We start from the raw sequence: 16497 nt of genomic DNA, 5'->3' as shown, positions 1-16497 counted from the left end.
GGTCGGCGCAAACGCCGAATACTTGGCTAGATCTGATTTATACCCTTAGAAATGATTATTATTATACGCCTGAATTAATTCCCGGTAAGCTGGTCACCATAAACAAGCAACTGTTAGTGGAGTTCCCGCTGCTGCTGCGGCCCTTAGTAAGCCCCACCGCTGATTGGCGCCCGGGGAGACTGGTCCCAACTCCGGCCCCGACCTCGCTGCGGAGGAACTTCAGATCGCCCTCAACTTTTCTGACTTTCTCTTCCTCCCTCGCTCAGAACTCCGAGGTCTTTTTTCGATCTTGCCTGTTATTTAAGCTCTAGCTGTGGTGCGGTGTGATCTTTGAGCATCCAGCTGTGATCCGGGCAGACGTCAATGCTTCTCTCTCAGACTCGGGGCCGCGTGCCCTCTGCTCTCCGGAGCTTGGCTATCCGGACTTCCATGTATGCTACCACCCATTGCACGCTTATAAGGTGACTGCGTCTCTCAATTGTGTTTGTACTGACTGCTGCTACCTCTAGTCGACCCATTTCTACTACCCTCCCCCGGCAAAAAGCCTCCCCTACCGACGATGAGCCGGCTCTCAACAAGGTCTCCCGCCATATCACACAGCCGATCTCGCAGGGTGCCTCCCAAGCTATGCTGTACGCCACGGGTCTCTCGGAAGCCGATATGAACAAGGCCCAAGTCGGAATCTCCTCGGTCTGGTATAACGGCAACCCCTGCAATATGCACCTTCTGGATTTGAACAACCGCATCCGCGAAGGAGTGCAGAAGGCCGGCCTCATCGGTTATCAGTTTAACACTATCGGTGTTAGTGATGGTATCAGTATGGGTACTAGCGGTATGCGATACTCGCTGCAAAGCCGTGATCTTATTGCCGATTCTATTGAAACCGTTATGGGCGGCCAGTGGTATGACGCCAACATCAGTATTCCCGGTTGTGACAAGAACATGCCCGGTGTCTTGATGGCCATGGGTAGAGTCAACCGCCCCAGTCTAATGGTCTACGGTGGAACTATCAAGCCTGGTTGCGCGTCAATGCAAAACAACGCCGACATTGACATTGTCTCCGCATTCCAGGCCTACGGCCAGTACATCACGGGCCAGATCAACGAGCCTGAGCGTTTCGACATTATCCGTCACGCCTGCCCTGGAGGCGGCGCCTGTGGTGGAATGTACACAGCCAACACGATGGCCACAGCCATCGAAGTCATGGGTATGACCCTCACTGGGTCCTCATCCAACCCTGCCGAATCCCAGGCCAAGTACGATGAATGTCTCCAGGCTGGTCAGGCCATCAAACGCCTCCTGGTCGAGGACATCCGCCCCTCAGACATCCTGACCCGCCAGGCCTTCGAGAACGCCATGATTGTTGTCAACATCACCGGTGGATCAACCAACGCCGTCCTCCACCTTATCGCCATTGCCGACTCCGTCGGTATCAAGCTCACAATCGACGACTTCCAGGCCGTCTCCGACCGCACCCCCTTCCTTGCAGACCTCAAGCCCTCCGGTAAATACGTCATGGCCGACCTCCACAACATCGGCGGTACCCCATCCCTCCTCAAATTCCTCCTCAAGGAAGGAGTCATCGACGGCTCCGGCATGACCGTCACCGGTCAAACCCTCGCGAAGAACCTCGAGAAGGTCCCCGACTTCCCCGCCGACCAGAAGATAATCCGCCCCATGTCCGACCCTATTAAGGAAACTGGCCACATCCAGATCCTGCGCGGCTCTCTCGCCCCCGGCGGTTGCGTTGGTAAGATCACCGGAAAGGAGGGCACTGTCTTCACCGGAAAGGCCCGCGTTTTCGACCACGAAGACCTCTTCATCGAGGCCCTCGAGCGCAACGAAATCACCAAGGACGAGAAAACTGTCGTCGTCATCCGCTACACCGGCCCCAAGGGCGGTCCTGGTATGCCTGGTACGTTTCGTCCTTTCCCAAATCCCATCTCTTTCTCCCCTATTCGTCAATCAATCAACAAACTAACGAATCCACAGAAATGCTCAAGCCCTCGTCCGCCCTAATGGGCGCCGGCCTCGGCAACACCTGCGCTCTCATCACAGACGGCCGTTTCTCCGGTGGTTCCCACGGGTTCCTAATCGGGCACATCGTTCCCGAAGCCGCCGTCGGCGGTCCTATCGGTCTCGTGCGCGACGGCGACAAAATCACCATCGATGCCGAAAACCGCGTGCTGGATCTCTACGTTGAGGAGACGGAGCTTGCGCAGCGACGCAAGCAGTGGGAGCAGGATCGGGTTGATGGCAAACTTCCTGTTACGGGGTTGAACTTGCGCGGGACGCTGGGTAAGTATGCTCGGAATGTGAAGGATGCTAGCGCTGGTTGTATTACGGATGCGTTGGAGTAAACGACTTTTGTTGTGGTATGGATGGTGAGCTTTGGATTCAGATGTATGGTATACTTCAAGTACAGTATTCTGTTTAATAGGCCTAGTTTATTTGGCTAGCTGGTTTTGGTTCTGGAGGTGGGATTCTAGAGAACAGAAAAGCGTTTCTTCTTTTCCCTACTGATGTTTGCTTTCATTCATTATATGTCCTGAAGTAGGTACCTACTACTTCTTGGTAGAGGCCGTAGTAATTATTATAGAACGTGTATGCATGAGCTGCAATTTATACAGTAGTTGTACTCCAATGCCTAGGTACAACCCACAGGCAAATCCGAGCAACTGATAATAATATCACTTGGTAGGGTCTACCATGTCGACTCCGTCATCGCCCACAACCTGATAAAAGCCAACTTATCCGCAACATTCAGTCCAACCCGGCCCCCCCTGCCCAACCTCGCCAGCGAGTCCCCAACGGTATCGAGGAGGTTCTTCTCAGCAGGGCTAAGGTCAATCTCGAGCTTCTCCTTCGACGAAACCGCTCCACCCTTGGAGCCACTTACCTCATCCAACACATCAAAAAAGTTAGTATCGTATGTCGAATCCTTCATTTTCTCCCTGACTCCAGGTTGACGACCACCGCCGCCTTCGCCCCCGATCCTAACGGGTTCGGCGATGCGCACGCGAATGTAGTGCGTTGGCTTGCTCAGGAGGGCCCAGATGAAACTCAGGTAGCAGCCTGGTAGCGGAGTGACTACGTCTTCGGGCTGGTAGCGCAAGGACACAGGGAAGACCTTCGTCTTGCTTCCGATGTTGGCTAATGCTGGGGACAGCGGAAGAATGCCGCGCCCATTCGTGGTTGTACATTCCGCGAACGCGACAATAGGGCGGCCACGGTATTTGGCTTCCAGCGCGGCGAGGCTCATGGTCCTCGCGCCGGGTGGAGGATAGAGCTGAGGCGAGGCAAACGCGCGCAAAATCGCCGATAGGAGCGATATTTGCTCTACTTCCCGCGTTGTGGGATAACACGCCGTGAAAATGGGGTCAAATATCGCGGCGAGATAGAGCGCATCAATGGGGGAGGTAAACGAGGCCGCAATGACAGATTCCCGGCCAGGGAGACGAGATTGTTGTCTTGAGAGGTGGCTAAAATAAGCAGACCAATCAGTACGTATGCCCCCGTCTTCTTTTTTCAGAATGTCAGAGAACTTACCCCTTCCGTACGCCGTCTACCTGAAGGTCAACCCACCATATGCTGGGTATCCCCAGTATAAACCACAGAGCCGCCTTTTTGCCCAACGATCCGATCGGGAGCCATCGCAGGACGAGGAAGTAACTAACACAAGCGAATATGAAAAATGGGAGCCGTAGACAGAATAGCAAAGCGCGTATCGGCAGCGGACAGCAGCCAGGTACGGGTTGTAGTGGGACAGGAAGGAAGGGTGCGATGCCGGAGCCTAATGACAGCTGTCAGTTGGGATGTACAAGATATGGATGTTTCAATGGGTATACAAACCTCGGTCCCGAAACTGGGAGTATTTTTCCATGGGGAGAGATGCCAATAAAATAAATAATATGTCGATAACGGTGCAAACGAAGCTGTGCTACTTGGCCATTGCAACAGTAAGCAGGCTTGCGGTGGGGTGTTTTAACTCTCGCGAGCTTGCGAGGAAGGAACGGAGCTGTTTTACGACCTGTTGGCAAGGGCTTTCAGAGACCAAGAGAGCGCCAGCGACTAGTTGCAAGAAAGAGAGAAAGTACCGTGGGGTGGTAGAGAACTTGTGATGAACAGCTATCGCGATATTTGCCCGACCTGAAATTAAACATGTGAGTCGCAGCCTTGTTGCCTCAGGCGCCGTACGGCGGGTCAGGTACATCCCGCTAAGTTGCGTAGTTATCCGGCGAACTACTGATGGCACCGAGATGAAACGACAATCTTAGGCTCTATACAGTCTATATAAAGTAGTATCCAGCGCAGTAATATATATATACATCCAAAAATCACTATATATACATCGAATCCAAGCCCAAGGGGCCTCAATCTCCGTGGTCTTCGGGCGTATCTTCCGCCGTAGAAGGCAGTTTAAATGTCCAAATAGACACGCCAACAAGACAGAATGCCGTAGACGTCATCATCCACGCAAGACCAACCCACGGACCTCCCAATTCAAGTCCAATCTGAAAAACATTCGTGATGGACAAACTGGCAATAACGTTGCCGATAGCTTGCAGGACTTCGATGACAGTGAATAACCGCGCGGTTTCTTCGCGCTTCACAAGGGTTGTGATCAACGACCGTGCTAGGTATGCAAATCCAGAGCCCGTTGTTTGCACAACGAGACTGGGTATAAGCACTGCAGTGCTTGGAGAAAGTCCAATTCCTAGCGTGCCTACCGCGAGGAAGATGATGCTTGCACGGGCGAGCTGGAGGTCTTTCATGTTGGATTTCATGCCTTTCAGTTTGTATTTGCTGATGGCAGGGATAATAAATAAGAAGAGAGGAATCGTTAGGGCCGGTTTGAAGGAAACCAGTAGGTTTGCTTGGGCAATTGTCCAGTTATACCGCGCAGAGATATACTGAACCAAAAACCACGAGGAACCGCGACTGAGTCGGTATACCAAGAACGAGGATAGTAGGAGAAGGACACGCTTTGAGCGCAAAATAAAGGCATACGGCTTGAGATATGACCTGAAGACGCTGCCCAATGCAGCAAAGATCGAGTGCGGTCTTGGTCCGTTCCTGAAATGAGTATCTGCATCGTCTTCATCACGGTCTGCAGTGAACTTCTCCGATGAAACGGAAGTTTTGCGCACTCCGCTCGGAGAGGCTAGCGAGTCAAGCTCCATATCGCGACTTGGCCCAAAAGAACGAGGAGTAACGGCATTCTTCGTCTCGGGCAAGAACAAGGCCAAGAGAACGCCCACAATAACAACGCTCCACCCAACTATCAGAGGAACCCAGGGGTTAAAGACCATTAGCCACGAACTAGCGGCACTAGAGACGAAGTCGGCCGCCATGCTCGCGACGCCGAATCGGAAGAACATCGTCGCCCTGGTACAGTTAGCTCGCGCATTCAAACCGAGCAGGCAGATTAAAGTGACGTCTCACCTCTCATCTTCCGTCGTCACATCAGCCATCATAGTAAAGATAATAGCAACAGTCACAACTGGCCCACCGCCAAATACAAAAGTCAAGCAGGAAGCCCATACCGCGCGCAGCGGAAAGATATCAGAAAACCACATGACAACGAACATAATCACACAATTGAGAATAAACCCCGGGATGCCGAAACAGAGCGCCTTTTTGCGACCAAATCGGTCCGCGAGAAGACCGTATGGCGCAGCCAAGAAAACACCTAAAAGGATCAGCTTAGTTTCAAACAAAAAAGAGAAAAGAAAGAAAAATATGGTGAAACGCACTCAAAACGCCCTCGAAGAACTCCATATACCCCTTCACAGCAGCGACCTCGCTCTGGACTTCCTTGCCCTTACACAGCTCCTCCGCGACTTGGCCATCGGGACCGATCTTGGTCGGATCAAACTCGGAAAAATGCTCACGACAGGCAATCGCTTCGTAAATGCGGGTCATTGGGCCGCCGGCCATTACGAAGCCAACTTCAACGGCTAGAACAATTGCGAGGAGCGTAACCATGAGTCGCGAGCGGATGGCGCCGTTGATAACCACGCCTCCTTTCTCCCCATAGTGAACAGAGGAGTGCGAGTGGCCGCGGGCGTGGCCACTACGCTCACCATCTTGCTGGGACAGAAACGGAGCGTTTTCTTCGTCGCGGTCATTGTTGTCCCGGTATGGGTGGTGCTGGTGCTGATAATCAGACGACATGGTTTCTGTCCATTGAATATCCCCGCCGCTTTGTTGATAAGAATAGAATCGGTTAGATGTTTATATATACGGTCGCCTCACATGAGGGAGAGAAAGGGTAAAAGAGAGGAGATTGAAAGGTCCATTGAAGCCCAGGGGACAGACGGTCTGGTGGAAGACAGTGACACAGGAGGCCTGAAATAAGGGCCACGCAAGGACGAAAGTCGGGGGCGTGGCTGAATTCCCTGCGGAGCGACCGGAGGTGCAGGAGTGCAGCGTCAGATCGAGAGTTGGCTTGGGCGAGGAGCACTTATATGCAGAGCGATGAGCATCCGGAGTTCGGAGCAGCACCAATAATTAAAACGACACAGTTAGTGCCAATCAAGCTGAGGACACTCAGGACAGACTTATTGGGCGTTCGCAATCTCAGCCATCAGATGGGGGCGAGTGGTCCCGCCATTGGCTGCTAATTAAAGATGATTCAGTTGCTGTGCTGATGCTTGTAACAAGGCAACTGAAGAACAAAGCACTGGAGCAGGACGTCCTGTCAGTCACAATGATGGACAATGGCACAGGGGTTGCAGCGCTGTCAAGTCTCAAGTAGACTATGAAGAATAAACTTGCGGGAGTGGATTCAAGGCCCATTGAGTGCTGCCCATCGTTGCCCCTTTTCTTTCTTCTCCACCGAACAGACTGCGGCCACTGAAACTGCTTACTGCACTGCCTGCAGATGATTATTGGGGCCGACTATTTATTCTGGCAGCCTTCTTCGATCTCCACTTATTGGAACAGGCTGAAGATTAAACTACATACTGGTAAACTCTTCATCATACTGGCTCACCATGTCCAGACACTCTCGTGCCCCCTACGTCGTTGACAGGATCCTGGACGCGCTGTATGAATTTCTATGCAAGATCCACAAGCTGCCTTCGCGGCTACTTGATGATGACGTCCTGGATAGCATACTCGACAGGTTCTTCAACATGCTTCTAAACAAGTCCCACGAGAGGTTGGTCGAGAGGCTTCTGGGCGATGTGCTGAATGGCATGGTCAACAACCTTCCGACTAGATGAGACAAGGAAGAGTTGGAACTATTTGAATCAGGGAAAAATATAATAATTCCGTCTTCCGTTGGGTGGCTATCTGGAAATTTGTGTGAATTTCGTCCTTGTATTGTCCTGGTTTGCTTGTTTTACCTTAGTGATATGTACGTATGTATAAACTCGGCTATGATACAGTATGGCAAACTATGTAGCCTACTTCTGAAAGCTTCTAATCTCTTCTAAAAGCAAGGCGCCGCATTTGGTCCAGCCACGAACGCCAAATCACACAACCACAGCTCACAGGTCACCAGCCTGCGGGGCCAAGCCGAGATCCTGGAAGCCGGCTTCATCAAAGAGGGTGCCGCGGGTCTGGACCACTGCCGAAATCTCCAAGAGGAACTCGTACAGAATTACGACGTTGGTGAGGACGTGGCCGAGACTTGCGGTTTCGTCCTTCGGGTTCTGCCCATCATCGACTGCATTTGTGCTCGTATCAGGCGCCGCTTGGCCTGATTCGGCTGTTTCTTGCGCGCCATCTTCAATAGGCGAGTCGGATTTGGTAGGCGTTTCGCTCTTGGGGAAAAACGGCGTGGCCAATCGCTTGCGCAGTCCCTCGGCTACAGCAGAGCGGTCCTCAGAGTCATTCGGCGGAGGAGGCGTGTGGAATGTTGTAGGTTCTCGTAGCGGGGACCCGACAATACTGCGCTGCGGAGACGTGATGTTTCGTAGGTCACGTCGGCCACGCGGTGTTCCTGGCTCGGAGCCCAATTGCGGCTTACGCGGTGTACTTAACGAGTTTCGGTCTGCGGAAAAGATTGTAGTAGAGGTGGCTGGAATCTGTTCGGTATTGCTAGGCGACTCTTCTGCTTCGTGCAACAAGTCTCGACGTGCGGCTACTAGGATATCGAAGTCCGGAACTTGCCTTCGCCATTCTTGTACTTTCTCAACAAGTCGCAGTAGAACGCTGGTAAGGGCAGGCGCATCGGCAGAGGACCAGGATGGCATCTGGTAAACTGAGTGTACCTGATCGAGAATGTCGGTCATATCGTCCGTCTTCAATGCACCCTCAGTCCTGCTATAGCTGTACTTTGTAGGGTCCACAAGTAACCATCCGTCGAGTGCCATAAGGTTCGACGATGCAATGCTCATGAGAACTTCCGTCAAGGCCAAGTTCACAATCACCGTATTAGTAAAAAATGTCTCTAGGCAGTCTAACAGCTCGCCGACGATCAGATCATCCTGGCGAATCTCAAGAGGGACCACTTCTCCCGGGCCAGTACCGGGAGGGGGGAAGTAAAGCCGTGATTCAAGCATCCACGAAGCGTCTTTCAGATAATTTTCAAAGGATTCATCCAACGTTGGCTCATCCATGATCGATGTGGCCATTGTCAGGAGTTGCTCTAGCTCCGCATTCAGTGCGCCAACGGTTCGTTGCTTGGCGGGTTGCCCGGGAATAGTTCGGATCAAGAATCGCGCAAAGGAAGAATGTCGCTGCAGAATGACAGTCAACAGGCGCAATGTTGCTAGGATAGTCGGACGGTTCGTAGACCGTAAGCCAAGGAGGGCGAGGTCTCTCAAGTTGAAAAGGGATGGTGATGGACGAGCCGCCTCCTCCGAAAACGCAGCGAGCACATCGAGAGATTTTCGCCGACTAGCGGACATGTTCTTTTTCTTCTCAGCGATTTGTGCGTCCGAATCAGAGGTCGACGCGAGCAGAAAATGAAGAATCCGCTGGACCAGGTCTTCCTGATCCACCGAAGCGAGGATACGGTAAAGGTAAGTGAGGACTGCAGCTGTAGAGCCGCCTTCGACATCAGATGATTCTAACAATGAGGGATACCTATTCGGTCATAAGTAGCCGCACATGGAATGAATTTTCGAGAACTCACAGTAGTTGTTCTAGGAACAAAACCTGGAAGTGATCCAACAAGGTTGCAACCACCTCGGGCGATTTGCAATGATCAATTGTATCTTGCCAGAACAAGAGGTAGGCCATGAAGGAATCCATCGACAGGCCAAGCGCAGGAGGGAGCGCCGTCTCCTGCTGCGCGTGGTCTGAGTGTGAAATGATATGCGGTACGTCGGAGTCTTCCTCAAGACCAGACGTTAAGCTGCGCGGAAAATGTTAGTTCGTCTTCAATCTGATGGATCAACATGAGTACTCACTTGCCCAGCTGGCTGTACAAGGCACCTAATCCGGTGGCCATTAATGTCGCCAGGTCACTTTCAATCAACCATCGCTCCAGATCCTTTGACCGCGATGCCGTCTCTATCAAATAGAGGAGTCCGGTTCGAGCGAAATCACCCGCCCTTCCCGCATGATGTACATATTCCACCAGCACATAGAACAACGGGAAATCGTCCGTCCTCATGGTACCCGCAAACTCAACATTACTAGTGCTCTGATCATCGTCATCCGATCGGGGAGCAAACCACGCGGGAAGAATGTTAGGTTGAAGACGAATGTTGTTCGCGACGCCAAACAGCAATTCCACGAGCCGCCCTTCAATATCCTCTGACTTCTTATCCGCCCGACGAACCAAATCTACCAAGGCGCGCGCGAATAGCCGGTTATCGACAACACCGTCAACCTCCGAATCTATCAGAGTATTAAAGAGGAGCGTCGCTGAACGAAGCATAGCTTCATCGTAAGACGAGAGCGCAAGTTTGGTAACGGTCACAAAGATCTGAGAGGACGAGGCATAGGCGAGACATGGATGAGGCGCGGGGCCACGAGATTCATCGCCTAGGACAGAATTGAGGCGGTCGATGCAATTGCGCGCGTGTACAATGGCTGCTTGTTCCGCAACTGCTGCATTGCTGGAGCGCCATATTTGCTAATGAGGGGCAGATAATGTTAGGAACTTGGCGAACGACGCGCATGTGGATTCTGGCGACTGACCTGCAGTGTGTTACACGTCCGTTTAAAAGATGTAAGTCGCTCCGTGGGGGAAGCAGACCGCGGGCTCTTTGGCAATGAGCGGGAGCCGCCTATTATTCGAGACCACTATCGTTTTGATTAGGAGAAGCACAATAGGGGGAGCGCGGCGCGTGCAGGTCGGGTGAGGGCGTATCCAACATACAAAGTCCATTTTTCTGTAACCGGCGCATGATACTCCTCCGCAGGAAGAAGTATGAGCAGGGAGTTGACTGCTGGGCGAGAGATAAGAGGGAGAGGAGTGGAAGTACTCCGTCGATATGCGGCCTGATGTCCCTGAATCCGAAAGAAGCATAGCGTACTATTTCCTACTTTGGACTAGCGCGCCTACATTGTCCTCTGTACTGCAGAGTACGGGTCACTGATTTCCACACTACGTAGAAGGGGGATCAAGAGATGAAGTTGAAAGCCTGGCTGTGGCCTCGAAATCAGATAAATAATAAACAAGATTAAAGCCCTATTCACATCGAGGGTGCACGCCGGACCACCTCCACAACGCCGAAAGTATTTGCGCACCATCCCGGTCTAAACACAAAAGAAACGCTACCCATCATCCCAAATAAAAACACGAAGAAACAGAATGATTAATGATTGCAAGAATTCAATCGCTATCATCCTTTGGACGCCGACCGCCACGTTTCCGTTTCGGTTGCTCGTTTTGATCGCTTCCATCGTCCTCGTGCTTTCGCCCGGTCGGTTGATCTGGGACCTTGGCGATGATCTCTGCCAGGAAATCTAATACTTCATCCTTCGAAACCGCTTGCTTGAGATGCGACGCGGTCACGCGTTTCGAATTCCGGTCTTTGGCTTCTTTGGCCGCTTTTGTGACAAGTGAGATCATGAAAAGTTCGAGTGCTTTGGCTATGCAGCATGTTAGCATCGTTTCTCAACTAATAGGAGTTGTTAAATACGTACAGACAGCAATAGGCGTCACTTGCGCGACCTTGCCTACATCTTCATCGGCCTGCATGATGCGCTTGATGCGCGCAACCGGAAATTTGGTCTTAACCTCAATACTTGCAGCTGGGTCTACCTTGGGAGGCTCTAGGGGTTCTAAAGGCTCTAGCGGCCCCGCGGGCTCTTGTGGCTCCTCTGGAGAAACGGGCTCCATGTACTTTGGCTCTGGTACCGGCGCGACGTCAAGTGAACGCGCCAAACGAGAGGATCGGCGAGCCATTTCGGACTCGTAACTGTTATCAGCGAAGGGAGGGACGTATTGCTGGCTTGCCCTCGTCGACGCGACTGGTGGTTGTTGGTATTGCGGGGTGAAGAAGGGTGAGGCGTCGTAAGAAGCGCGGTGGGAGAGGTGGCCCGGGAATTGGTAAACGGGTTGGGAGGGAATGGTGGGCTGGAAGGTGGAGAAGTCGGGAGAACGGGGTCGATAAGAATTGTCTTGCTCTGTCATTGCTGGCAAAATCGGATCTCAGCAATTGTTGACAACGATGATTATAAAGTCGTATCAACCACAGGGTTGATACTTGATAGACTTTGTATGTATATGGAGTATACGGCGCGTCGAGGGACGGACGGGCGTAGAGCAGCAACGAGTGCGTGCCCAGAGTGGGAAAGAGGAAATGGCGCAATTACCTCTGCTGCGAGATCTTCTGGAATCGTAAACTGATCCAAATGGAATCAAGGCGGCTGTGATATCAAGTCGTGATGCAGTACTGCGTAGATCGTTGTTGATGGCCCAAGCTCCGGTGCGTGGGCCCAAGGCGGTCGGGGACGTGGCAGTGAGCCAGAAAAGAGATTCGAATTCTTTCCTCCGGGGGGAGCGGGCGGACCTTTTTAGCCCTTTTAACCCTGCCTTGCCGCGCTAATTTTAAACAAAAATCAGCAAAATCAAAATCACTTTTCGGTTTTTGGTCGAATTCCTTGGTGAACCCTGCTTACTTAATTTCCTCCTTTCTTTTTCAGTCGCTTCGTCTTCTTTTATACCAACACTCCTCGACCTTGTCTCTCTCTCCGACTCTCAACTCCAGCCTGTTTAATCTGCAGCCTGCTCTCACCCACATCACGTGGCACTGTCGTAATGACTCTTACCTTAGCACTGTACTGACGTCGCCACTGCAACCAAACAGTCATCCCTGGTGGACACAGCCCTCATTGGCCTTCTGGCGCGTGATCCTGCCTCTGTTGTTCGTTGATGATGCAAATTAACCTTAACTTATCTCTTACGGAGTGTGTTTTATTTATGATTATTGATTATTGATACTTGTTTGCTATTTGTTTGCTGTTTACTCGTCCCTGTGAACACCTCCATGCCCCGGACGCTACATGATGATACACAGAGCCTCGAGATGTAGAGGACTCGCTGTGCCAGGCTGAAACCTCCACGTCATTGCGGCGGGTATCGCCTGCCACAGGAATCCGTCTTACTGCCCTTTGGCATCTACACCGTGAGGGACCAAAATTACTTGATCTAATCTGATATCGCGTCCTCGATCCCATTCTCAACATAAATGCCCTAAACATGGATATAACGCACTACTAGGCTTAGCGGGGCAAATGAGAGAGAAGGCTGGGAGCCTCGTCGGCAGTCGATGTCACTCTGACATGCACGTTCCCAGGCCTCAATGCTTCGAGCCCCTTCCAGTCAACCTTGCGTCGGAGCCTTGCAGAGCAAGGGTCTAGGCATCCAAGTAACGTAGCTGTTCTCGTCAAAACAAGCTCCTTGTGAGACGTAACCGAGTTAGTGTCAGCCAAAGTGAAGGGTGGGTGCAAGTTCTTCCGGCTCCGGTCTCCGCCTCCACTCCGACGGCTGTTGCGACAGAGATTCTCCTCAGGCACGTCAAGTCCTACCGCCGCCCATTCTCGTGTGACCAGTTGGAGATTGGACTGATGGTCGATTGAAGTCATGTCGCCCTCGTTCGCCTGCTCGGCCACCCTCCCCTTGTCATAAACATAAATATAATTCTCGAGTCGAGTCCGCTTGCTTGCTGTGCACGTGTAGCTTATCTTCGCCATGGCTGCGGCTCTTCAGCCTTCGGGCTTGATGGACATTGCCTCGTGAGTTACTGCCATGATAATATGTTTTGTGCGCCGAGTGCTAACACATCTCATTTATCCTTCAGCTCCTTGAGTCAAGATGATATACCGTTCAAATTGCGCTGCGCCATCTGCAACAAGCTGGCTGTAAACGCCTTTCGCCTTCCCTGCTGCGATCAAGCAATTTGTGAAAATTGTAAGCATTTTACAACCAAACCTGGCCATAATAATCTGTCCTGGCTCTTACAAAACTTGCAGGCCAGGCATCCCTTCCGGATACATGTCCCGTATGCGCGCATACCCCACTCTCCTCCGACCTCTGCAAACCAAACAAAGCCCTCCGAACAACCCTCAAAGCGTTCCTCCGTACGGAAGAAAAGAAACGCGAGAAAGAGCGACAAGCGTCATTACCTGCTACTCCCGATGCTGCACCCTCAGAAGAGACCGCCCCCAGACAAGATACTCAGCAAGAGTCGAGGACTACTGAGACTCCAGCGGGTGGAGCAGCATTGCCGAATCAAACGGAGGATTCATCTACAGCGCAGTCTGTTGATAATGCAACTCCTGCTGTCGTCGAATCCAAAGCGCCCGATGCGGAACAAGAAGGGACGAACGGCATAACTCAGGTACTAGATTCTACCACACATATCAATCTAGGGTGGAGGGCTAATTGGTACTCACAGGATGAACTCACTGAGCAGGCCGGTCCTGACGCAACGAATGAAACGCATGATGCAGAGCAGGATGAGACCGCTGAAGGAGATAACGCCGGTGATAGCGAGTCCGCTCTAAAAGCTGAGCAAGAAAAAGCCCAGGACTCTGTTCCCGACGCTAGTTTCCAAAACGCCATGGGATTCAATATGAACTCCGCAATGTTTCCGAACATGGCATGGGGTGCAAATCCGATGGCTCAGTTTATGGGCAACGGAATGATGGGCTTCCCCAACCCTATGGGTACGTTATCACACTTTACTATCGACCTGGAAAGCATAGAACTAACGAACGTGTACAGGAATGGCGGGAATGGGCATGGACCCGATGGCCGCGAGTCAGGGCATGTTTGGGGGCTACGGAATGAACATGAATGGCATGAGCAATGGCATGAATATGGGAATGAATTTCAACGCTGGTCAGGGGATGTACGGTGGTTGGGACGGCTCTCAAAACAATATGTGGAATGGAGGCGAAGATAAATTCAATCCAAATGCTTTCGCGAATGGTATGGGCGCGCAATTTGGGGATCCCTCTGGATTTGGCGGATATAATATGTCTCAATCCAACGGAGTTCATCCTCAAATGCAGCAACAGCAGTTTTCTAGCCAAGATTTCCAGAATGGCTACAATGGCCCTGGTAATTATCGTGGTCGCGGTCGTGGGTACTACTCCGGTGGCCGCGGCCGCGGCGGCTACAGTGGCCATATGCATTCTAATTTCCCTCATAATGCTAACGCACCAGCCCAAGATAATGCATATTCTAGCATGGAGCAGAGCATGGAGCCCCAGCCTGAGGAAGGCGCAGTGGGTGCAGCGGCTTCTGGGGAAACAGGAAAGAACGCAGATGAGGGTCCAAACCCAGCGGCTGACCCAAGTTCCACCAAAGATTTAGCATCAGGAGATTTGAACGATGCGCCGAATGGTGCTGGCCTGGAAACGCCTCGTGGAGCTCCTGACCAAGTCGCAAACACCGATGAACATCAGTTACAAGGTATCCCTACAATTGACAGTCTTGATCAAACCAATAGTGCCGGTGGCATCGGCGTACCTACTCATATGAATCAAGGCTTTGGTAGAGGCGGTGGTTATATTCGTGGAGGCTTCCATGGTCGTGGCAGTAGCTTCGGTGGACAGCAGTTTATGCCAGGGAATACCGTGCCCCCGCGAGGGCCGGGTGTTGAAGGTGCTCCAGCTGCACCTAGAGCAATGAGACAAGGGCTCCCTAATACCAGCGTCTTTCGTCAGAGGAATTTCCAGCCAGCTGGGCGTGCGTCGATACCAGCAGAACGAAGCGCTAATGCCTCCGAAACGTAAGTCCCTTTCTCATATCACGTATCCTGTATCATAACCTAACAGGATATTTCGCAGGCCACATTCAGAGGCAGTTCAGGAAGATCAGCATCCTCAATCGACAACCCGGTCTGTCTCAAGAGCAAGATCAAGATCAAGAAGCAGAACGCGGTCTCCCTCTCGCTCCCGATCGAACAGTCGTCGATACCGTCAGCGATCTCGTAGTATTGAGAATGACAAGGTCACACATGATCGGCCACGATCACGACATAGAAAACATTACGAGGAGAAAGACAGGGTTGGAGGAGAAGATGGTCAACGCACCCGATCGCCCTCTGTCGAATCCCATCGGTCATCCCGGTACAGGGAGAAATCCAAGCGTTCTCATCGGTCCCGTCGGTCCCAGCGTCATCGCAGCCGCAGTCGGAGCGCAAGCCCTGCTCGTAATGGTGATAGCCGAGATGATGACCGCCTCGCACCCATTGAGGAAGAGAGGGGTAGCTCCAAATCTCGTAGTAGAAACGCCGGTGCTCCAGAAAGTTCGAGTTACTCTCGTCGATCCGGAAAGGATCGCTCAAGTCGACGTGAAGAGGACCGAGAAAGAGATAGGGAAGTGCGTCGACGTGACCGCGATCGAGAGCGTGATCGAGAGCGTGACCGTGACCGTGACCGTGACCGATACCGAGAAAAGGAGAGAGAACGCGACAGAGAGCGAGATCGTCCTCGTGAACGAGAAAAAGATCGGAAGCGATCTCGACGAGATCGGTCTGAATCAGCGATCGATAGTGATTACCACTCTAGGAAGATCAAGCGTAGCCGCGAAGATGATATTCGCGGCTCAGGCAGTAACAGAGACCGTCCGAGAGACTCGAGGGAAAAGGCGGTGCCGTCCTCGAAACCATCTGAACCCGAGAAAGACCCCCATACTCTAGAACGTGAAGCTCGAAATCGTGAACGTTTGCTCAAAGAGCAGCAACGCCGTGAAGCAATGCAAGCTGACCGGGACACCACCAGCAAACCCAGCCGCCGCCGAGACAGTCGTCAGGAACGAGGCGGGCGTCGACTTAACTACAAATACGATGATGAGAGTGATGACGCCAGGGCCGCAAGAGTAGAAAGAGAACGAGAAGCGAGCCGATGGGATTAAGACTTGCACAACATTTTTCCTACCACCATATCTTTATACATGGAAACCCCGAAGTGTATCAAAAGTTAGCAGATAGATGAGGCGTTTACTCGTTACGACAGATGATGGCCCGGGCCCAGTTCTTGCATAGAAAAGGCGAGAATCTACCTTGTGTCTAATGAGTTACAATGGGAACTTAAATATCCAATACACTCTTGAAAAGTATATACTCCGTGAAGTAG

The 16497-nt window shown here is 52.0% G+C and overlaps 6 protein-coding genes across 6 annotated transcripts; 2 read left to right on the top strand and 4 right to left on the bottom strand.

Annotated features, from left to right (window-relative positions):
• Positions 1–363: 363 nt before the first annotated feature.
• ilv3 (dihydroxy-acid dehydratase ILV3) lies at positions 364–2360 on the top strand (the record flags this gene model as incomplete). The annotated part of the gene is made up of 3 exons (XM_040814657.1): positions 364–431; positions 510–1915; positions 1993–2360. The coding sequence occupies 3 exons, from the start codon at positions 364–366 to the stop codon at positions 2358–2360; spliced, it is 1842 nt and encodes a 613-aa protein (XP_040667430.1).
• Positions 2361–2704: 344 nt separating this feature from the next.
• On the bottom strand, positions 2705–3883 carry ASPVEDRAFT_130298 (lysophosphatidic acid acyltransferase LOA1; the record flags this gene model as incomplete). Its single annotated transcript, XM_040806706.1, has 3 exons — positions 2705–3482; positions 3550–3793; positions 3853–3883. The coding sequence occupies 3 exons, from the start codon at positions 3881–3883 to the stop codon at positions 2705–2707; spliced, it is 1053 nt and encodes a 350-aa protein (XP_040667429.1).
• Positions 3884–4373: 490 nt separating this feature from the next.
• On the bottom strand, positions 4374–6177 carry ASPVEDRAFT_130945 (putative MFS transporter; the record flags this gene model as incomplete). Its single annotated transcript, XM_040806770.1, has 3 exons — positions 4374–5388; positions 5446–5692; positions 5757–6177. The coding sequence occupies 3 exons, from the start codon at positions 6175–6177 to the stop codon at positions 4374–4376; spliced, it is 1683 nt and encodes a 560-aa protein (XP_040667428.1).
• Positions 6178–7496: 1319 nt separating this feature from the next.
• On the bottom strand, positions 7497–10291 carry ASPVEDRAFT_52575 (uncharacterized protein; the record flags this gene model as incomplete). Its single annotated transcript, XM_040814656.1, has 5 exons — positions 7497–9039; positions 9089–9310; positions 9366–10036; positions 10102–10206; positions 10283–10291. The coding sequence occupies 5 exons, from the start codon at positions 10289–10291 to the stop codon at positions 7497–7499; spliced, it is 2550 nt and encodes an 849-aa protein (XP_040667427.1).
• A 280-nt stretch (positions 10292–10571) lies between these two features.
• On the bottom strand, positions 10572–11816 carry nctA (negative cofactor 2 transcription regulator complex subunit BUR6). The gene is made up of 2 exons (XM_040812311.1): positions 11053–11816; positions 10572–10998 (listed from the first exon to the last, which is right to left on the bottom strand). Exons 1-2 carry the CDS (start codon positions 11540–11542, stop codon positions 10739–10741), a joined length of 750 nt encoding a protein of 249 aa, XP_040667426.1. The 5' UTR covers positions 11543–11816; the 3' UTR covers positions 10572–10738.
• A 1041-nt stretch (positions 11817–12857) lies between these two features.
• ASPVEDRAFT_647803 (uncharacterized protein) lies at positions 12858–16487 on the top strand. Its single transcript, XM_040815747.1, has 6 exons — positions 12858–13146; positions 13212–13321; positions 13384–13751; positions 13809–14079; positions 14138–15149; positions 15208–16487. The coding sequence occupies exons 1-6, from the start codon at positions 13103–13105 to the stop codon at positions 16274–16276; spliced, it is 2874 nt and encodes a 957-aa protein (XP_040667425.1). The 5' UTR covers positions 12858–13102; the 3' UTR covers positions 16277–16487.
• The last annotated feature ends 10 nt before the right edge of the window (positions 16488–16497 follow it).

This window comes from Aspergillus versicolor (genome assembly GCF_001890125.1).
Source record: "Aspergillus versicolor CBS 583.65 unplaced genomic scaffold ASPVEscaffold_4, whole genome shotgun sequence".
In the NCBI taxonomy this organism is placed as follows: Eukaryota; Fungi; Ascomycota; class Eurotiomycetes; order Eurotiales; family Aspergillaceae; genus Aspergillus; species Aspergillus versicolor.
Note: the sequence above shows the minus strand (reverse complement) of the source record. Positions and strands in the feature narration are given on the sequence as shown.